The sequence below is a fragment of the Myxocyprinus asiaticus genome, chromosome 15 (assembly GCF_019703515.2).
Source record: "Myxocyprinus asiaticus isolate MX2 ecotype Aquarium Trade chromosome 15, UBuf_Myxa_2, whole genome shotgun sequence".
NCBI classification, from domain to species: Eukaryota; Metazoa; Chordata; class Actinopteri; order Cypriniformes; family Catostomidae; genus Myxocyprinus; species Myxocyprinus asiaticus.
Genome location: NC_059358.1, coordinates 33,095,289 through 33,117,990, shown reverse-complemented (window position 1 = coordinate 33,117,990; position 22,702 = coordinate 33,095,289). Strand labels below are relative to the sequence as shown.

The following is a 22,702-nucleotide window of genomic DNA, read 5'->3' as shown; positions in this document are numbered from 1 at the left end:
TGGGTTCTTGTTTAATTTTAAATCTAGCTTATTTGAAATTTTATAATCTCACATTTATACATTCTTTTTTTGGTAGAACTTTATTTTACAGTACTGTTCTACATTTACTTGCTATATAATTATAACAACTATAGTAATTACTAGGTACTAACCCTAAACCTAACCCCAACCCTAGGCTTAACCCATATTAAGTACATGTAGTTAACTAATATTACTCACTACTTTCTTGGGTAAGTACACTGTAAGTATACTGAAAGTATATGTACTGTAAAATACAATTTAATTGTAACATGCTTCCTTTAAAAAAAAAAAAAACAATTCCCACATTTTTATCAAGCAATGACATTTTTTTGAAAACAGCTAACTAAAAATTCACATTCACCTTTCATTTATGTTACCTAATTTATTTATATGCATTTGAACATTAGATACATTTACAATATATTTATGTTGTATTGAGCACTTCTTGTTTTTGAGTGTACATGTGTGGACTGAATCTGATCCCTTCAGTCTTGCACCGTGTGGGGTCTGTGCTGCTCATGAATGTGTGTGTATTAAGTGTAGTGAAAGGAAGGTGAAGAATGTCTATTTTGGTGGATCACTTCCTCCTTTACTGGCCAATATTGAGAGTGTGTGCTCTTTTATCATGAAAGCTCATGATATTTGCACTTGTGTTTGTGTAGCTCTGCATTAATGTCTTTGTTCTTTCTTTTAGATGGGTTGGCGTTTTGTGGTTTGTGCGGTATTGCTTTTTATACAGTTTTGGGGGTTCTGTAAATTCTTGGGGCGAAGTTTGTGTGTGTGCGCGCGTGCACGCGTTTGTGTGTGTGTGTGTGTGTGTGTGTATGAGAGAGAGAGAGAGAGAGAATACAGTATGTGTGGTTTGTGTGGTATTCAGGGGAGCTCTTTTTCCATTCTGCCCTGTTAGACATAGCCTGACTATTTCTGTCTGACATATACAAATGACTGTAACTCCCCACCACACTCACACATTTATAGATTCACTACATATTCCCACTTCCATAAGCACTTCCATGTATACAATCTAAATGAACAAACAGTTAGTCCAAAAAATATTTTGACACTTTTGGACATATACGTCACTCTCAAAACGTCTGAATGTCATTGCATTAGATAAAATAAAAAATAAAAAAAAAATGCAAAGAAATGATTCTAGACCTTTTCTCAAAATTAACTTCACTATTCTAGCCATTTTTTCTATTACTTTACACAGGTGTCCTAGCAGGGCAACCACAGGTGTAGTTCAGCACATTAACTATGGACATGTTCCACTAACATTTGACAACAAGAAACCATCAAAATGCTTTTTGTCTTCATTTTCAACAGTAATATAAATCTGTTTTATCCTTTGAAACCTAACAAACTTCTTTTTATGAAGTTTTCTGCTTGAAAAGTGTGTCTATTATTTTTTTATATTTTAATAGTCAATATAACAATATTTTAGTTTTATTGACTATTTCGGGCCAATGTATATAAACTCAAAACGCAATAGCAATAATTTATGTCAGCTTTTAAATGTGGGGAAGGTTCAGGTCAGGATTTTCCTAACAACCAAACTATGGGTGCCATAGTCACAAAGCAATTCAGAGATAATTTTCTCTCACACTCCAATGTTTTGCAATTTTCACTGCAGTAGCAGCAGATTTTTTTATTCTCTTCACTGTGGATAATGTCGTCCAGTCCCGAAGTGATTTTGCTCAAGGGTAGTGTATAATGACTAATGTCTGCATAATGGCTAATAGTGTTCTGACTGTCTCTCTCAGCTGTATGGGGAATACAGGGAGCAGCTGGGTAATATTGCCAGAAGGGAGGCCACACGTCTGTTGACTGAAAGGCAATGGAAGAGACATGCCGGCAATGCCAAGGTAACAAGGAGAAGCCACGGCCGAGCACATCATGTCAGCCTGGAGGCGGGGCCCATGACTTCAGGTTTAAGCCACTCCTCCTCTATAAAGAAGCCCCGCCCCTATTCCAAATGCCAAGGTGAGGGATTAAAGGAGAAATTGATTAGAAAATTCATTCTATTTACCTAAAAATCAAGTGCACTGTTTTAAACATACTGGACAGTAGCAGTCTGTTTAATCCACAACCAGCAAATCTTGCATTTTCAAATAGTATGTTATGTCTAATAGCTTATAGCTGATGGCTGTGAATAGCCATTCCAATGTGTTTGTGTTGCAGACTGCCTGGCTCGAGTCCAGAGGTATATTGTGACAAAGTTGGGGGAGGACTGGATCTTCCTGGTTCTTTTAGGTCTCACCATGGCTCTGGTTAGCTGGAGCATGGACTATGCCAGTGCCAAGAGCCTACAAGGTACAAAACATGACATATTCCATACCAATGTCAGGTGTGAAAGATAATATTGCAATTTTTGTTGCAGGGCACAGATACGAGTGGCTAGATGGGAGTTATAATGATAAGCTGTTCAGCTTTCACTTATTTTATTAACCTCTTTGGTAACACTTGAAGCCTGTATTTAAGCATTAATGGACAGAAGGCCATGAAAAGTTTCACAACATATTTGACAGTACTATTATATTTACATGTACTCAGTGAATTCTAAGTAATGAATTTATGAATTATTAGTTATGGAAGTCTTTCATTGCATTTAATTCAAATGCAGATGTTATGTAATACATCAGTATTTTCTACACTTTAATACCATTTTTCCTTTGCAACTCATGATTATAACGGTTAAAGCATTTTAGAGTTCCGACAGTGACTTCATTGAGTGTGTGCAAAAATTGTGTCCCAGAACATTTCAATGTCTCTTGCAGCATATAAGTGGATGTATGGAGAGCTTAAAGGGAATGTGGCTCTGCAATATCTGGCCTGGGTCTCATATCCCATCATCCTTGTTGTGTTTGCATCCCTCTTCTGCCACCTGGTCGCCCCTCAAGCAATAGGTGTGTACCTCTCATCCTCTTTGTATTCCTGTATTATTTCCCTGTATTCTTTCTGTACCGCTTTGTTCAGTACGTCTTTATTTTTTATCTCTGTTTACAGCATTTTAAGTCAACATGAAATCAAAACTGACCTATTATTTTTTATTTATTTTTTTTGCTTTAAATATCCTGTTTCACTCAGAAATCCATCACATTGCGGAATTAAAATGGGTTGCGTAAAGCAATTCACATTGATTTTAAAATCCGCCACTTTTTCTAATTCTCTATTTAGTCATCTGTTCCCTACTATTACTCTTTCTGTTCAGTCTTTGGGTATTTTTTGTCCTCAATCCACCTCAAGAACACACAAAACTTTAAATCTTCCTACCGTAAGTCTTACCAAAATGTGATAATTATGGTCTCGTTTTCTCTTTTGTTCTTTCACCTCTCCATGCTACAGTTGTTTTGATAGCTTTCTTCTGAGCCTTATGTCAGACTAAATTATATATGGCAATTTCTTTTTCATTTTTTATAATCACTGTGACAAGATAAACACTGTGTAAAATTGTGTCTGTGATTTTATGGATTAATTTCATGCTCATTATTCCTTCTGTCTCTCTGTGCTTCAGGCTCTGGGATCCCTGAACTCAAGACTATTCTGAGAGGTGTTGTGTTAAAGGAGTATCTCACACTCAAAGCTTTTGTGGCTAAAGTTATTGGTCTTACAGCGGGTCTGGGCAGCGGCATGCCCATCGGAAAGGAGGTTGACCTGTTTTGCTTCTTTTCTTTTCATTTAATATAATATAATATATTAAAAGAATCTCAGTATGAATATTGATCCAAATATCTATTTGTCTGTCTGTCTGTCTGTCTGTCTGTCTGTCTGTCTGTCCATCCGCCCGCCTCTGTCTGTCTGCCTCTGTCTGTCTGTCTGTCTTCTCTTTCTAAATATATCTCATATTCCTCGATCAATTAGTTCGGTTATCTTGCTTATCAGTTGTACTAATTGCTTTCCCCCTTTTTGGATTTCAGGAAAATTAATTTTGACTTGTTATATAAAACGCTCTGTGTACATATAGTACAGATTAATTCCTCGTTTATCTTTGTTGGTGTTTTCTTGATTAATAACCTCAATTAAATGAATCCTCAGGGTCCTTTTGTGCATATTGCCAGTATATGTGCGGCAGTGCTGAGCAGGGTCATGTCCATCTTCACTGGTGTGTATGAGGTAAAAATCAGCCCCGCTGAGTTTGTGAGTTTGTGTATGTGGCATGAGTGTATGTTTGTTTACTCTTCAGAAGCTGCTGACCTATATGGCTGATCAAATATCATGTAACCTCTTACTGGCACAATAATTCCAACTCTACCTCAGCCTTTATAAGGGTTGTTTTATTAGTACCTCTATATGGATTCCAAAACTGGTCTCTCAGGAGCAGTTAAAGATGAAATGTGCAGTTTTTTAGAAGTTAAAATACATTTTGGGTCAGGACTATCTGTTTGGCTGACCAATGTTAGGGGGAGTGTTTGAGAAACCTGTTTGATTGTTTTTGCAGTTTCGTTTGGTGTTGCTATAGTGGCACAGAAATTACACACGTCACCTTTAAGGGTTATGATGAACAGATCTTGGATATTAATAAACTGAGTTTAACATAATGCAGCTGCATGTCTAAGTGTCTTTGCAAGTGTCTAAATGTCTCTCTATGTCTCCTCTAACAGCTCATTAGGTCTTTATTAATATGTGATGGTATTTTTTGGCATGTGTAATAACTGTGAATGTGTGTGTCCTGACGCTGTAATTTTAACCCCACCCAAATCACCCAGAATAGTGCCCATGTTCAGGATCTGCTGGTGTGTGCCTGTGCGGTTGGAGTGGCTACCTGTTTCGCCGCCCCAGTGGGAGGCAAGTCACGACCATTTATTATCCGGAATGCATTGCTCTGTACCATGTACATAACCTTCCAAGATCCAGCAATTCTGTTTTGTCCTCTGTAGATGACATTTGTTTTATAATTTCTCTGATCCCAGATGCCACACTAAGTCCCACTTTATTTTAAAGAGGACATCTTGGGCTTTTCAGAGATACTAAATATTTAGGGGATTGGCCATAACTGTTGTTAACATTGTCTGACATCACAATTCAGCACATTTTATGGAAAGAGGAACCATAGTTATGTTACTTAATATTATCTTATGTCTTTGATTTTTTTTCTTTTTTTGCCAATTATAAAAAATGTATTTCTTTTTCAAAGCAGGGTCTGATTTTTTTTGTACCAATAAAACACGATTTCTTTGGTCTATAAGGCTAAGGGCATGTGTTTTCACCTGTTTTGGAGACACTACAAGTGAATGACGTTAAAAAGAAATTATCAGTATTCCAATTTAAAATGAGATATTCATCTGAAACTTTATTAGTTATTATTATTTATTAGCCAAGTTATTACCCTCACTATTGCAATTAATGCAATATTGTTTTTGTATTACAAGTGACCTCAAAAAATGTTTATAAAAAAAATAAATAAAAAAAAAGGTAAATAGTAAATGAGACACTCTGTATAAGGTTCAGGGTACCCACGGCCATGGAAAACCAGGAAATATCAGGAGATTTTAAAATTGTGTTTCCAGGCCAGGAAAAGTCAGAGAAATTAATAACATTTCAAAAGTCATGGAAATTTCTTGAGTGAATATATATTTCTCAAGATTTTTCATGAGATGTATATTTGCTCTTGTGTAGAGGAAAACTTTCTTGTAGAGCCTAATGTTCTATTTGAATCTTTATTTTCAGTCAATTCTTTATTTTCAGTCAATTGGATCTTTATCCAGAAATCACAAACGCCTGGAAATGTCATGTAAATTCATGGGTCAAAAAGGGTGGCAACCCTGGACCTGAAGGTTGGTCCGTTTTGGCTCATGTTTACACAAATTGTTTAATAAATCAGGATGTAAATACTGTATAAAAAGCATTCTGTAAAATATTTAATAACATAACTTAGAACCTATATACAGGTTTGGTTCATGTATGTTTAGTCGAAGTTCAGATTTCTGTGCCAAAGTGCTGAAAAATACTCATTTTGATTAAATTCCTATTATGTGCAGCCACTGTTCATTCAATATTTGTTAATATCTGACACCTGGTGCCATCTACAGAAGGCACCAAATAAAATATAAGAGTTTTATTGATTTATTTATTTAGTCATATGCCTCTAAATGTGAAAAACAACAACAACCCTAAATGGCAAATGTGTTTTTGTTGGGTGTCAGGAGGAGACACCCTTCATAACAAAGAGAGAAAACACAGCTGATGTTCATCTCTCTCTTTTCTCTCTTTTTATTCTGAGTTTATGCAGCTGGTGTGTGTAAAAAGCCTTGGTTTGCCTTTTCTTTGCCACATTGGATGAATCCACACAGTTGGCTCTTTACTTTTCACTGTATTTATTCACTTTACCCTTTGTTTTTCCTTTGCTTCCCTTTATCCATCATTCTCTTTCTTTTCTTTTTTTTATTCCATCTCTTGTCCTTTTTTATTTTTCCTCTTTCATCTTTACTTCTCTCCCTTCCCATGCAATGTACTCACTGACATTTCTTATCTATTCTTCTCTTTTACATCCCTTCATTTCCCTCCCCTGTAACCCCCCCCCCCCCCAAAAAAAATCTCTCTGGTGTCAGTAGAACCCCTATAGTTACACAGACATACTGACAGTAGGATGTGCTGTTGGGGTGGGCTGCTGTTTTGGGACTCCCCTTGGAGGTAAATCTCCTGTTCTCTCTCTCTCTCTCTCTCTCTCTCTCTCTCTCTCTCTCTCTCTGTTGATTTAAGAACTTCTTTTCTTCCTGTTCCCTTTTAGCTTGATGCCTGTTGAATAATTAACCTCATCAACACCTCACAGTTAAAAGCACCCGTATGTTATTCATTTATATGTTGTGCACGTTTTACATTGTATTTTAAACAGTGGATATACTGTACTCAGAGGAGTACGTGATAAAACATTTTCATCTCTAAGAGTGTCTGTGGATTTTTAAGTGTTTGTGTATGTATATTAATTCTCTGAGCATGCATTACTCAGATTAGTTTTTTCTGTGCTAAGATGTTAAAGGTGAAGTCAAGTGTGCAATTGTTTCAATGTTAAAATACTTTCTTTATCTCGGCTAAATAGAAATAGCTGTAAGTAAGCTATTTGTTGGTTGATTTCCCAGAAAAGTGTATATGCTGTGGATCTATTTTGGTCGCATTAAAACTTTGCTCTGTTTGTTCGAGCATCCCAATCCCAGTGATAGACACATAGAACTTGTTTGAAAACTGATTATTTTTGCAATACCGTTTGGTGACGCTAATGGCACAGAAGTTACGCACTTCAGCTTCACCAAGAGAGACAATATTCTTTTAACTCCTACTCTCTCAAAATTCTCTCCTGTACTTTCATTTGCCTTTTTTGCTATTTAACTTTTTAATCTCTTTTTCTTTTCTCTATGATTATTCTTGTTCTCTTTCTGTTTCTATCTCTCAGGTGTGCTGTTCAGTATTGAGGTCACATCAACATATTTTGCAGTGAGGAATTACTGGAGAGGATATTTTGCTGCTACGTTCAGTGCCTTCATATTCAGAGTACTGTCAGTGTGGAACAAAGATTCTGGTGGGTCTGAATCACACACACACACACACACACACACAAACACGAGGATATGATAATTGAGTAATTAATTAATTTCATGCTATATGTCAAGCTGTCCACTGCTTAGTGATCTCCACAAATGAAATACAGTATAATATTGCTGAAATACTCTCATGTTTTCCTTCCTCAGTCACTATAACAGCGCTGTTCCGTACAAACTTCCGTATGGATTTCCCCTTTGACCTGCAAGAACTGCCCGCTTTCGCAGTAATCGGGTGAGTGAGTTTGTGTGTGCATATTTAAATGTGTATCGAGTGGCCCCTTATAATTTGGACATCTGCGTCACACTTTTTTTTAAATTCAGTTTCATTGCATTACTTAACAAAATCTTAAACCAAGTGGAATCTGCAAACAAATGATGACTTTTCTCACAACTTTGCTTCTCTTAGCCATTTCCCCCCCCAAATGCTCCAAAGGTCAATTTTAATGATTGTAAGTTCACACAGGTGTGTAGGGCTAAAATGCATTAACTGGTCCTAAATGTAAAGGCCCTAGATGTAATAATATTTGGTCCTAAATGTCCTAAGTGTAATTCCTGTTAGTCCTAAACGTAATAATGTTTGGGTCTAAATGTAATAAAGGACCTACAGGTAAATGTACTGTAATAACTTTTTGTCCTGTATGTTACAAGAACCCTAAATGCAAACACTTTTGGTCCTAAATATAATTAAGGAGGCTTAATTTAATGACTTTTGGTTGTAAATGCAATAAACACCCTTAATGAAATAACATTTGGTTTTAAATGTACAGTAATGAAGACTCTACACACTTTCGGTCCTAAATTTAATTAAGGGGTAGGCTACTTAATTTTTGGTTGTAAATACAATGAAGTGTATAAATAAAATAACTGTTGGGCATAAAATGTTGTAAATATAAAAGCCTTTTGGTCCTAAATGTAATAATGGTAACACTTTACAAAGTTCATTTGTTCCCTTTGTTTAGGTTTATTAATGACTCATAATTAATTTCCAGATGCATTGATATGCACTTATATAAAGAGGAATAATAAGGGTGACTGGCATGTAATGTAATAAATGTTTAATAAACAACTATTCATACGTGTTTTAATAAAAAACTTAAATGCCATTATTCATGAAGCAGCAACAAGCTGTTATAGTGAGATGAAAAGGGGGAGTATGTCTTATTGCCAGAGTTGTCAAAAGAACAGTGCTGCTCCAAGTGTGGTGTGAACTATCAAAAGAAGTCTGTGGCATGTTTAGAATTTTGCTTTTCTTCATATAAATGTGCTAGATTGGTGTTTGGTATATATTTTAGGTAAACTAGTTTAAGCTTGCGTTTGTATATATGTATTTACTAAGTACACTGACGAAATGCATGTAGTCACTCATTAAAAAATGGCTTGTAGGAGCTGTAAACATCTTATAACTCTAACTGGTAAATGGTTCATTGGTATAAAATTAAAGAATTATTACATTTAGGGCCTTTGTTACATTCAGGACCAAAAATAATTTCATTCCAAATCTTTATTACATTTAGCAACAAGTTACTACATTTATGCCTGTTATTACGCTTGGGACCACAAGTTATTATATAGAGAGCCTCCATTACATATAGGACCAAAAGTTATTATATTTAGAGCCTTTATTGCATTTAGGACCACATTTTTGTTACATTTAGGGCTTTTGTTACATTTAGGACCAAATTGTATTACATTTAGGGCTTTTAACACTACATTTAGGACCATTTATTACATCTGTGCCCTCAACATATGTCCTAACAGACTAACTACAGGTGTAATTCATCACAATAACTATGGACATGTTTCAATCACTGTTGTTAAATTTGAAACCTAAAAAATTTCTTAATCTTTGTGTAGTGCTGAAATGTTTCAAATTGTATTTGTGTGTGTGTGTGTGTGTGTGTGTGTAGGATATCATGTGGGTTTCTAGGAGCGTTCTTTGTGTATCTGAACAGACAGGTGGTTCTGATCATGAGGAGACCGACAGCTCTCACGCGCTTCCTTACAAAACAGCAAGTCATCAATTATACATGAATAAACACTTTATAAAGCATTTGTTATTCTGTTATTACACCTGTATTGCATATTATATTGACAGTTAAATTTTTTGACCTCAAGATGTGGATTTTACACCATCACAGTGCTAATTTGCTTGTTTATGTTTGTTTGTTCTAGTCGGTTGATTTATCCCGGTGCCGTGACACTAATTATAGCCTCCATCACGTTTCCTCCGGGTTTCGGCCAGTTCATGGCTGGAGAGGTGTGTATTCACTCATATACGCATACATTTCAAATAGCAGTTCACAGAGCTCTGGTACTTAAACGTAACCATTTCAGGAGCTATTCCTTTCATTTTTTTTTGTAAGAGCCACATTTTAGAAGCACCCTTTGAACATATACTGGATTTCTTGGTTTTTATTAGTGTTGTTGCCTTTAAATTGATCTTATAAATTGAGATTACACTGCCACAAAGCAGACATACATACTGTACATTTTACTGCACCATTCAAAATGAGAAAAACATGTCACTTCTTTTCCTAACACTCGATACTCATCCTTGTATCTCCATTTCTTTTGAATTAAATTTAGCCTAGGCTAGATGGCTTAGTGTGCCATTTTGTCCCCTGACTGATAACTCATGAATGAGTCCTTAGATTCTGCTGGTCTGGTGTGGTCTGGTGAGTCACATGGTGAGAGTATTTAAGGGTGTTTAAGGTTTCTTTTGTGTTACACAGTTGATGCCCAGAGAATGCATTAATTCGCTGTTTGATAACTTCACCTGGACGAAAATCTGGGGCTCCCCGGCCCCGCCCGGACTGGGCCGCTCTGCCATCTGGCTCCATCCACAAGTCAGCGTTTTCGTCATCCTCCTCTGCTTCTTCATCATGAAGGTGCTCAATTTCAAATCTTTCCCTTCCTCATAGATGATCTTGGTCTCATGAAAAATACTTGACTCTGTCGACATTTTTGCAAATGATATTACGTGGCTCCTTATCTCGTCACGCTCCATATCTCGGCCATTCCGAAATGAAACGTCCACTGTGTGATGCTAAAAGTAAGTAACATTTTCTCCCAATTAGATCAGGTTTTTGAGGTTAATGCTGTAATGAATTTTAAATCAAGAAAAACTCCCTACCCAAAACCTTAAACCAGAACCTAACTGATAGTGTCATAAAAGCTAATGTAAGATGAATACAGATGAGATTTTTAAGGTTAATGCTCTTTCGGGTTTTAAATCAATAAAACCTACCTACCCTAAACGTTTAAGCTAAGCTCACTCAGACTCACGTGTCGACTCGTGTGCTCTTCAGGACTCATTTCCTGGTCCTTTGCAGTGCAAGTGCAATGCTCTATCAGTTGAGCTACTGTCCATTTTGATTGCACTTGAACAAGTTTCTAAATGTATTTGGTTATGTAATACAAAGAATAGAACAAATCGCCTTATAAGTCATGTGTTATAGTAGTAGAGTGTTTTGATGTCATTAGATAGTGATGTGTGAGGAACTTGGGAAAACAATAAGAGTTTATCAACTGATAATTTGCCATTTTACAAAAAGTAATTGTTGTTGCAGCTCCTTTAGAATCAGAATCAGAATCAGAATGAGCTTTATTGCCAAGTATGCTTACACAAACAAGAAATTTGTCTTGGTGACAGGAGCTTCCAGTGTACAACCATACAAAAACAATACAAAAACAGCAGCAAGACATAGATAATAATACAAAAAAAATAATAATTATACACATACGTACAGACACACACATACATACATACACACATACACATGGATAGTGCAAATCTAATACAATCTGTTATGTACAGTGTAAATACAAATCTGTTATGTACAGTGCAAATTTTTTTTTTTTTTTTTTTTTCAGAGGAATGAAATGGCAGAAGAGGTTGGATGTGTTGGAGAAATATAAGAAAGACTAAACTGTGTATTGCACATAGTTATTGCTCAATGGGGCAATGTAACTGTTCATGAGATGGATAGCCTGAGGGAAAAAACTGTTCCTGTGACTGACAGTTCTGGTGCTCAGAGCTCTGAAGTGTCGGCCAGAAGGCAACAGTTCAAAAAGGGAGTGGGCAGGGTGAGTGGGGTCCAGAGTGATTTTTCCAGCCTTTCTCCTCACTCTGGAAGTGTATAGTTCTTGAAGGGGGGGCAAGGGGCAACCAATAATCCTCTCAGCATTCCGAACTGTCCTTTGTAGTCTTCTGATGTCTGATTTCGTAGCTGAACCAAACCAGACAGTTATTGAAGTGCAGAGGACAGACTCAATGACTGCTGAGTAGAACTGTATCAGCAGCACCTGTGGCAGGTTGAATTTCCTCAGCTGGCAAAGGAAGTACAACCTCTGCTGGGCCTTTTTCACAATGGAGTCAATGTGGGTCTCCCACTTCAGGTCCTGTGAGATGGTAGTGCCCAGGAACCTGAGTGACTCCACTTCTGCCACAGTGCTGTTTAGAATGGTGAGGGGGGTCAGTGTTGGGGTGTTCCTTCTAAAGTCCACAATCATCTCCAACGTTTTTTTAGCATGTTCAGCTCAAGGTTGTTTTGACTGCACCAGACAGCCAGCTGTTTAACCTCCCTTCTGTATGCAGACTCATCGTCATCTCGGATGATGCCGATGACAGTGGTGTCATCTGCAAATTTCAGGAGCTTGACAGAGGGGTCCTTGGCGATGCAGTCTTTGGTGTAGAGGGAGAAGAGTAGTGGGGAGAGCACACATCCCTGGGGGGCACCAGTGCTGATTGTACAGGTGCTGGAAGTGAGTTTCCCCTGTCTCACAAGCTGCGGCCTGTCCGTCAGAAAGCTGGTAATCCACTGACAGATAGACAAGGGAACAGAGAGTTGGTGTAATTTATTCTGGAATATAGCTGGGATGATGGTGTTGAAAGCTGAACTGAAGTCCACAAAAAGGATCCTTCCATATGTCCCTGGTCTGTCCAGATGTTGCAGGATATGATGCAATCCCATGTTGACTGCATCATCCACAGACCTGTTTGCTCGATAAGCAAATTGAAGGGGATCTAGAAAGGGTTCAGTGATGTTCTTCAGGTGGGTCAACACCAGTCTCTCAAATGATTTCATGACCACAGACGTCAGGGCGACAGGTCTGTAGTCATTAAGTCCTGTGATTTTTGGTTTCTTTGGGATGGGGATGATAGTGGAATGTTTGAAGCAGCATGGGACTTCACACTGCTCCAGTGATCTATTGAAGATCTGTGTGAAGATGGGGGCCAGCTGGTTAGCACAGGATCTAAGACATGCAGGTGAAACGCCATCTGGGCCCTGTGCTTTCCTTATCCTTTGCTGTCGAAAGACGTGGCTCACATCATATTCACAGATCTTAAGTGCAGGTTGAGTAGCAGGAGGGGGGAGGAGTGGGGTTGCAGGAGGTGTTGGTGTTTGTGTGAAGTGAAGGTCAGAGTGGGTGTGGGGTGTGAGATTGGGCCTTTCAAATCTACAGTAGAACACATTCAGGTCATCAGCCAGTTGTTGGTCCACCACAGGGTTGGGGGCAGGAGTCCTGTAATTCGTAAGTTGTTTCATGCCACTCCAGACTGATGCAGTGTCGTTAGCTGAAAACTTGTTTTTCAGCTTCTCAGAGTATCTTCTTTAAGCCACTCTGATTCCCTTATTCAGTGTGTTCCTGGCCTGATTGTACAAGACTTTATCCCCAACTCTATAAGCATCCTCTTTGGCCTTACGAAGCTGCCTGAGTTCCACTGTAAACCATGGTTTGTCGTTGTTAATGTTAAATAAGTCCTAGTAGGAATGCACATATCCTCACAAAAACTGATATATGATGTAACAGTATCTGTGAGCTCATCCAGATTGGTGTCTGCAGCCTCAAAAACACTCCAATCAGTGCAGTCAAAGCAGGCTTGTAGTTCCAGCTCTGCTTCGTTGGTCCATCTCTTTACAGTCCTTAATACAGGCTTAGCAGATTTTAATTTCTGTCTGTAGGTTGGAAGAAGATGAACCAGACAGTGATCAGATAGTCCCAAAGCTGCTCTAGGAACAGAGCGATATGCATCCTTTATTGTTGTGTAGCAGTGATCCAGTATATTTCTGTCTCTGGTTGGGCATGTAATGTGCTGTTTTTATTTGGGCAGTTCACATGTGAGGTTTGCTTTGTTAAAATCCCCAAGAATAATAATAAGTGAGTCCGGATATTGTTGTTCCGTGTCTGTGATTTGATCAGTCAGCTGTTGCAGCGCTGTGTTCAAACACGCGTTTGGCACGATGTACACACTCACCAGAGTAAATGAGGAAAACTCCCGCGGCGAGTAGAAAGGCTTACAGTTAATAAAGAGTGCTTCCAAATTAGGACAGCACATCCTTTTTAACGTTGTTACATCTGTACACCAACTTTCATTGATGTAAAAGTATGTTCCACCGCCTCTCGTTTTCCCCGTTAACTCCGCGATGCGATCCGCTCTTAACAGCTGAAAGCCTGAAATTGTGTTCAATTCAGCAGTACAATACAAAAAACGAGCCACTTGCAAAAATTTAAGTTTGTAACGTGATTCTGTGAGACCAGGTTGGTAAATTTTTCTGGCTCTTTCATTCACACATAGTTCTGGATGTCTGCGGTCTCTACAACAATGCCTGTCCCTTCTGGAGCTTTCATGCCTGTTTTTATCCTGGGTCAGTCATTCATTTTTCCATCTACCCTTTCATTACAACTTAAAAATATTCACAGATGAATTCAGGTTTTTAGTTGGAAAAAATCCAACACTGCTGTAGCTTGCACAAAATCCTTTATTTATTGAAGCTGCAGTTTTTTTTTTGTTGTTGCTGCTTCAATAAATATTGGAAATCTTGCCAGTTATGGCAGCATGTAGGATTTTTTCTTCTTTCTTTGTAATATTTTCCAACTTTAATGTGCCTACCTGCAAGTGTGTTTATTTTTTGTTCTGTGTAGTTCTAAAGATGAACCATGTTCATACAGTATATTTATGTTAAATGAAATGTGAGCGTGATAAAATGTTTCTGAAACAAGCAGGAGCAGCATTCGGCCGTTTGGTGGGTGAGATCATGGCCACACTCTTCCCGAATGGAATTCTGTTTGATGGGATTGTGTATCAAATCCTGCCTGGAGGCTACGCAGTGATCGGTCTGCAAACATTCCCCTTCCTGACAATCCTACACACCTCTAACATCCATCATTGGTCTTAAAATAAAACCTTTTTCCACTTTTCTCCAAATGTTCTTCTTTAAATTCTTTATCCTGTAGGTGCAGCAGCTATGACCGGGGCAGTCACACACACGGTTTCCACAGCAGTGATCTGTTTTGAGCTGACGGGGCAGATTGCACACATCCTGCCCATGATGGTCGCCGTGATTCTCGCCAACATGGTGGCTCAGGGTCTCCAGCCTTCTCTTTATGACTCCATCATCCAGGTCAAGAAACTGCCCTATCTCCCTGAGCTCGGCATTGGCCACATCAGGTAGCACTCCCACTGGAGAGTGGCATATTTAGATGGGGTATACAATATATCATGAAACTGTGATAAATTGCATTCTTTCACTTGTTTATTATGTAAGAGATAACGTACAGACGGCCGGTTGTTATCACAAAATAAACCCTGGGGTCTTGCATCAGCCAGGTTTATTATGCATTAACAACCGGCTAACTGTACATTATCCCTTACATAATAAATGCTTATTACATGCTTATTACATGGCTACTAACCAAATAAATAAATACATTGACTTTATTTATATTGATTTGTGTTGAAATTATGTCATTATTTGAGAAGAAATCACTGCACAGCTGAAATCCACCTCTGGTTTGTGTGAGAGTTCTGTTGGTGTTTATTTTGTAATTAATGAATGTCTTATTGTACATTACCCAGCTTATTACAAGACTACTTGCCAAATGAATAAATAAATGGACATGAAACATTGATTTGAATTGAAATTATATAATTATGTGAGAAGAAATATATCACTGAACAGCTGAAATCCACCTCCGGTTTGTGTGAGAGTTCTGTTGGTGTTTATTTTGTAATTAATGAATGTCTTATTGTACATTACCCAGCTTATTACAAGACTACTTGCCAAATGAATAAATAAATGGACATGAAACTTTGATTTGAATTGAAATTATATAATTATGTGAGAAGAAATAAATCACTGAACAGCTGAAATCCACCTCTGGTTTGCATCAGAGTTCTGTAAACAAACATCTGACTGCTCATTTCCAGTTTATTACAAGACTACTTGCCAATAAATAAATGCACATGAAACACTGATTTGAGTTGAAATTGTTTTATTAGCTTACTTGTAGTGATCATGCAGTGACCGAGAAGTGGGAAAGATGCCTTGCAAATTCACAAAACCCGGATGAGCGGTCTTAAGAAGGGATGTGCGGTTGTTACTCAAAAATACCAGACCGCTAGATGGAGCCATTGACCAATCAGAATCGAGGATTCCAGAGAGCCATGTAATAATCATCTATAAAAGACTTGTGCTTTGTGCAATGAGTGCTCACAGAGCCATAGAAATAGCGTTGATAGGCATGTCAGTGTCAGTAAAAAACAATGTGAGGGAATAGCATTTCTTGGTTCCAACGTGTTTATCATAACACTTAGAGCTTTGTTGTCTACGATGCTGAATGGGTAGAAATCCTGAGTTATAAATTTCTGCTCTTACTTCTGAGTTAGCAGTTTTGTTGAATAGAAATAATAGAAATAATTAAGCCTTCTCACATTTGCTTCTCACATTTTGCGAGTGGGGGTTCGCAAAAATATGAATGTGAAATGTAACGTAAAATGTTGATTCATGGTAGTAGGAAATCAATACAATATTATAGGGTAAAAATATTGTGATTCTAAATATAATTTTCTTTTCTGCATCTCTGATTTGAATATAGTATCTTTGTCCTCCTTTCCCTTCAAATATTATTTCTTTAGAGTTTTATTTGGGGATTTTGAATCACACAAAGGAAATGAAGAAATGATGGACAGAAACTATTTTGCACTTGACATAAAATATCTCTTTTTCTCTCCATGACAGTAAATATAATATCTTTGTGGAAGACATCATGGTGAAGAAAATAAAGTTTCTGTCACCTCAGTCCACATACAGCGAGCTGAAAAATCTACTGGAAACCACATCCCTCAAAACCATCCCACTTGTTGACTCCAAAGGTTTGGGATGCTGATGACACTTTGAATGAATATTACAGATTATTCTGAGCAGTGTTGGGTGTAATCTGATTTCAAATTAATCAGTTACAGTAACTGAATTAATTTTGTTCAAAAAGTAGTGTTAAGAATTACATTTTAAATTATTTTAATCAGATTACAGTTACTGATTTTCAATTAACTTGATTTTTTTAAATGTTTTTATGTAAAATAATATAATTAATGTACAGTACATTTAAAACAACGTGTGTTTGCATTTGTGTGACAGCTGAAGGACAAATGTGTGATACTGAATATATGACTTGCATATGACAATGAACAAGGAGGAAAAAACAGATATTAATGGAATATTTCCCAAATATTTGAAATTGATGAAAAAGGATTATTTTTTTTTCCCTCATTGTCAGAGTCAATGATTCTATTGGGCTCCATTGAGAGATGTGAGCTTCAGGCCTCCTTTGATTGGTGGCTCTCAGCAGAGAGGCGGGTTTACAACCAGGGTGAGGATGTGCCCAGCCCGGGGTCACAGGTCAGCTGGGAGTCCTTCGCCTTTGTGGATGAAGAGGTTGGAGAGGATAATGGGGAGAAGGTAAGAGGAGGGTTCAAGGGGCTTATCATGGGAACTACAGAAGTATTCTCACACACTGTCATTCCTGAAAGACCCCCTAACAGATCACTTTTGTTTTGTATTTGGTATGCTCAGAAGTGGATTTTAAGTTCTCTGCTCTGACACCGATAAACAACGAGTTATACAAAGCAAAATTAATTTCAAGCTAATTATGTTGGTACATTTATCTTGGTACATTTACGCTGTAACTCAAATAATTAACAGGAAAACACAGTCTCTGAAGAGTGTAATGGCCCACTGGGGTCTTCTAAAACCACAGACATCTCTACTAATCATACCACATCTGGTGAGTTTACATTACCTGGCAACAGCTCTACACCAACCCAACATAACGCCTTTGTGTTACACTGTGTCCTAACGAGGTGCAGTATAGTTTCCAGCACAAGCAATTTGTCTGTCCACACAAAAAGTAAAATCTTTGCACAATTTGACAATCTGCCAATCAGAAGATGTTTGATGTTTATTGAGGATCAGGATTTCCGATCAATGAGATTTCACAATTGGCAGGCCTACCAAGCATGATGCTGCAGACATAAAAACCTAGAGACAATAACACGTCCTGTCATGGATTCAGGGGGTTAGGTCAAAATCCAAGATTTACATTAAAGATAGCTTTAATCACTGTATCGCTTTGCGTCTTGTTAGGACACTGTGCTAGAATGTATTTATAATACCAATTAAAGCTCATTGTGAGTTATGTTAAATCAGGCTTGCCTTTTTAAGATCTGATTGATTAGTGATGTTGCATTCTTTAAATTGTAACAGGTACCCTACAGTCAATGCGGAGGACCCTTCATCGCCTTTTCTCTTCCTCTTCCTCGTCAGGGCAGGCCGAGCCACAGGTGTGTCTAGTAAATGATTGTCACTTACAAGGAGAACACAACCTAGACTTAACAAGTGACTTACTGAAGATATGAATGGAATTAACATGGATACATGAATTTAAAGCAGAATTAAACTAACATAAACTAAAAAAATAACACTAACATAAACCACAAGTACAGTAATGCATCTAAAATATAAGTCAGTGGGGCAAGGGGTGCATCTAAAATATAAGTCAATGAGGCAAAGGATTTAAAAGCACAAATGTGCCGCTTGTATTTTTATTAAAGTGCAAAAAATATTTTTTAAATGCTACGTTTACAAAATAGTCCTTTTAGTGGTGAGACTACTGTTTTTGGCAGAATTCGACAACAGTAGGTTGAAAGTTTTGCTGCTGAAACTGGTTTTTGTTTACCGAAAATCAAATCACTGCCCTCTGTGGCAGATTCTCCTATTTCTGGGCGAAATGTACACAGATTGGCGTGAAAAAAGTTGTATTTTTAGTTGTAAATTATGTAATACAGTCAACAGGAATGTGTATTTTATTAACCATATGCCCTAACCCAAACCCCAACCCTAAAGGCCAAAGTATACTTTGCACACAGTATGCAGGACGAACATTTCATCATCAGCACTGTCTGCGCGGACTGTCCGCATGGGGCCCAGTTTTATCCACATGAGACACTCCTGTATACTTTGTAAGGCTGAGCGCTCGACCATGTGAGAGACAGCTAGGCACGCAACCTAACCGTCAGTGAAGTAAAAATTTATTTTTAGAGCAAAAATACAACCTATAAACCTTACTCGCCATTGTTTATGTGACTGGGATTACTTCCTGGTTTTTATTAGTAGCGCTAGAGAGAAATGTGTTCATGCTTGAATGATGCAAAAGTGTCTGATGGGGGATGGCAGTAATTTGGCTAAATACGGTTGATTTCAGAGTACATGAACTTTGAACACGTGTGATTGTGTTGTCTTAAGCCCAACACACTTCCTGTGGGTGGATTTTTCTTCATGTAAACAGTCCCTTTTTTTAAAAAAAAAAAAGAAAAAGATTGGATATAACTTTGCACAGACAAAATTAGTAAGCAATATTTATCACATTAGTCTACTTGTCATAGTAGTTAACAAGTATAACATTTAAGTCTTGTGGCTGTACTTTCTAAATGGTGTATATTTTAACATTTATCCCAGTGAAGAAGAAGAAGTTTTATTTATATAGCGCCTTTCTCAAAACTCAATTTCAGAAATACATTTCATAATTATAAATGGAGAAAAATGGTTACTGAAAGTGTACTGCAAATAGATACGTTTTCAGCTGGGTCTTGAAATTGGACAGAAAGGAAATATTACAAAAAGTAAGGGGTAATGCATTCCATAGCTTAGGAGCAACAACACAGAATGACCTTCCACCTACAGTGGACAACTGAGATCTAGGAACAGACAAAAGGCAAAGTTCAGAAGATCTAAGAGACCAAGTAGGCAAATAAAGGTGAAGTAGATCAGATGAATAAACCAGAGCAAGTCCATTTAAAGCCTTAAATGTTAGGAGGAGTATCTTAAATTGAATACGGGATGCAACAGAGATCATGCAGAAGAGGGCTAATGTGGGCAGAGTGCCTTGTGAAGATGAGGACTTTTGCAGCTGCATTTTGGACATACTGTAGTCTAGCAATGTTTTTTTGGGTAAGCCGATAAACGGCATTACAATAATCAAGGCATGATGTGATCAGAGTTTGTACCAAGATTTCAGCATCAGCCAGATTGAGTGAAGATCGGAGTCGTGCAATATTCCGTAAATGGAAGAGAGAGTTTTTAACAACAGAGGAAATATGAGAATCAAAAGAAAGAGAGGAGTTTAATTTCAACCAAGATTACAGACAGAAGGGGAGGTCTTAACATGAACATCATCAATATCAAAGCACAGGTCCATTATATTTACTTGAGTAGTGGAGCCAATTAATAATATTTCAGTTTTGTTGTTATTGAGTTTAAGAAAGTTCAGGGTCATCCGGTGTTTGATATCTCTAATACATGCATTGAGTGAGTCAGGAAGAGGTGGTGAGTCAGAGCTGGTGGTAAGGTAAATCTGGATGTCATCAGCATAGCAATAAAATTGAAGGCCATGTTTGCGTATGGTGTCACCAAGTGAAAGCATGTAAATAATAAACAGTAATGGTCCAAGAACTGAACCCTGGGTAACACCTTGTGTTAGAGGAGCAGTAGTAGATTTGTAATTTTGTATAGTGACAAAATATTTTCTCAGTAAGGTAAGAAGTAAGCTAGGTTAGAACTGAACCAGTGATGCCAATTTCAGAGAGGCAAGAAATGAGAATATAATGGCAAACAGTGTCAAAAGCAGAACTTAGATCAAGGAGGATTAGGATGTTTGTAGACCCAGAGTCCATAGAGAGGAGGATGTCATTAACCACACGTAGAAGAGCAGTCTCAGTGCTGTGTAATGGATGGAAACCAGACTGGAAAGGTTCAAAAAGACCATTAGATTTTAAGTAAGACTGCAATTGTGAGGCCACTACTTTTTCAGTTATTTTCGCTATGAACGGTAAATTTGAAATTGGCCTGTAATTATTCAAATTTAAATGATCAAGACCAGATTTCTTAAGAATGGGGGTTACAGCAGCAGTTTTTATTTCTGCTGGAACTGTGGCAGAGACTAGGCATCAATTAATCAAATGTGTAATGGTAGGTGAAATATCAGAGACACACATTTTAAGTAGAGTGGTGGGAGCAGGGTCAAGTTGACAGGATGTAGAATTAGATTTCATAATTAGATCACTTATAGTAGAAGTAGTAGTAGGAGTAAAGGTAGAGAAACATTTGGGTGGACTGACAAAGACTTAGTGTGAAAAGCACATGTATGTGGTGTATCATTGGCAATAGACTCAGAAATAGACTTTAATTTGTCTGCGAAAAATTGAAGAAAGCCATTCACAAGCTCATCAGAGCCAGAAACATCATGTTCTGGAGACATAATGAGTTTATTTACTGTTGCAAAAAGTGCTATAGGTCTGCATCTAGAGTTTTTAATGATTGAGGAGAGATAGGAGCAGCGTGCAGCAGTGAGGGTAGTTAAGCATGTGCTCTGTATAAACCAATGAATGTACAGTTGGTCCAGTTTTTCTGGACAATCTTTCAAGGCGACGGCCTTCAGCTTTCATAGCCCAGAGCTCGGGAGTGAACCAGGGTGAGGCGTGAGTGGAGGGAACCATCCTAGTCTTAACAGGGGCATGCTTCTGAAGTGCTTTAGAAATAGCATCATTATAGATAGAACAGATCTCTGATGGACCGTGAGATAATAAAGAGTCTGACAGAGGAGAGGCACTTATACAATCAGAGGAAAGATGTGGGGTTGACAGAGCTGATTTTACAGTAGGAAAGCAGTTTTTTTGTACATGGTGTAGATATTGGAAAACTGAAGCTAAAGTTTAAAGTTTGTGGTCAGAGAAAGCAAAGTCAGGGCCAGAAACAGAGATATTAGATAAACCAGATGTATACAAATAAGGTCCAGTATATGACCCCTGGAGTGAGTTGCAAAATTAACATGTTGTATGAGATTGAAACATTCCAATATAGACATAAGTTTGTTAGATTGCGCGGCATTTTCATGTATATTGAAATCACCAAGTACAATAACAGATGAAGACATAGCACAGACAATAGATTACAGACAATGATGTATGACCAACAATCTTCAAGGCTAAGTACTCAAAAAGGAGACATCATGAAACTCAATCACAGAGATTTTAATAATCTAACGGCAAACTACAGCCAGTCCTCCACCCCTGCGATGGGGACGCAGTTTAGAAAAATTGGTGTATCCAGACGGTGTAAGCAAGTTTAAATTTAGGAAGTCTTTGGGCACTTGCCAGGTTTCAGGAAGAAGCATATCCAGTTGTTTGACAGTAATCATGTCATTAAGCATTGATGATTTGCCTGTTAAAGAGTGAGAGTTTAACAAGGCACAGTGTAAATTTGAAAATGCGAGTTTGTGGCTGCCATAATGGGGATCAATGGGCAATGATCTCAAATTTCCACAATTAATTATATGATTTGAATGTGGAAATTTACGCAGAGCCCGTGTGTTAGACCAGATTGCAGGAATGCCAGTCGGAGATGAGCGGTGAAAAGTCCAAAGTGTCCTTCTCGATCTCTGTATATAACGTGGATGGTGTACAATTCCGAGTTGTTTACACCCCTCATAAGTGTCTGAGGGCAGGCGAAAAAATCCTTTCAAAGTTCTAAGCTGAGCAGTTGAGTACTGAACAGCCATGTTGGATGAAAAAGTGTGGTTGAAGTCGGCCAAAAACACAAAAAGTCCAAATAACAGCATTTGAAAGCAGTTAAACAGAGACATGACCAATAATTGTTCAGAACCCAAGCAAACAGCTTACCGATAAAACTACTGTGTTATCTTGAACTGTATCAAAACCAGACCAAACAAACCACAGGAAGGAAGGATACCTAACCATTTTAAGGAATGCCAGCAAAAAATAATAAAGAGAGTGGAAACTCACTGTATCA

The 22,702-nt window shown here is 37.8% G+C and overlaps 1 protein-coding gene across 2 annotated transcripts in view; it reads left to right on the top strand.

The window, feature by feature from the left end:
• Positions 1-22,702, top strand: part of LOC127453070 (chloride channel protein 1-like) — a 36,348-nt gene that overhangs the window by 9,138 nt on the left and 4,508 nt on the right. The window contains exons 2-19 of one of the 2 annotated variants that reach the window (XM_051719089.1): positions 1,785-2,004; positions 2,203-2,334; positions 2,799-2,927; positions 3,536-3,669; positions 4,057-4,134; positions 6,573-6,651; positions 7,409-7,534; positions 7,704-7,788; positions 9,464-9,565; positions 9,729-9,813; positions 10,289-10,444; positions 14,137-14,206; positions 14,565-14,675; positions 14,796-15,009; positions 16,580-16,713; positions 17,118-17,299; positions 17,543-17,624; positions 18,104-18,180. In XM_051719089.1, the coding sequence (XP_051575049.1) occupies positions 1,785-2,004; positions 2,203-2,334; positions 2,799-2,927; positions 3,536-3,669; positions 4,057-4,134; positions 6,573-6,651; positions 7,409-7,534; positions 7,704-7,788; positions 9,464-9,565; positions 9,729-9,813; positions 10,289-10,444; positions 14,137-14,206; positions 14,565-14,675; positions 14,796-15,009; positions 16,580-16,713; positions 17,118-17,299; positions 17,543-17,624; positions 18,104-18,180 (2,196 nt within the window). Of the gene's footprint in view, positions 1-1,784; positions 2,005-2,202; positions 2,335-2,798; positions 2,928-3,535; positions 3,670-4,056; positions 4,135-4,727; positions 4,807-6,572; positions 6,652-7,408; positions 7,535-7,703; positions 7,789-9,463; positions 9,566-9,728; positions 9,814-10,288; positions 10,445-14,136; positions 14,207-14,564; positions 14,676-14,795; positions 15,010-16,579; positions 16,714-17,117; positions 17,300-17,542; positions 17,625-18,103; positions 18,181-22,702 lie in introns of both variants that reach the window. The other variant, XM_051719090.1, reaches the window with a different exon arrangement.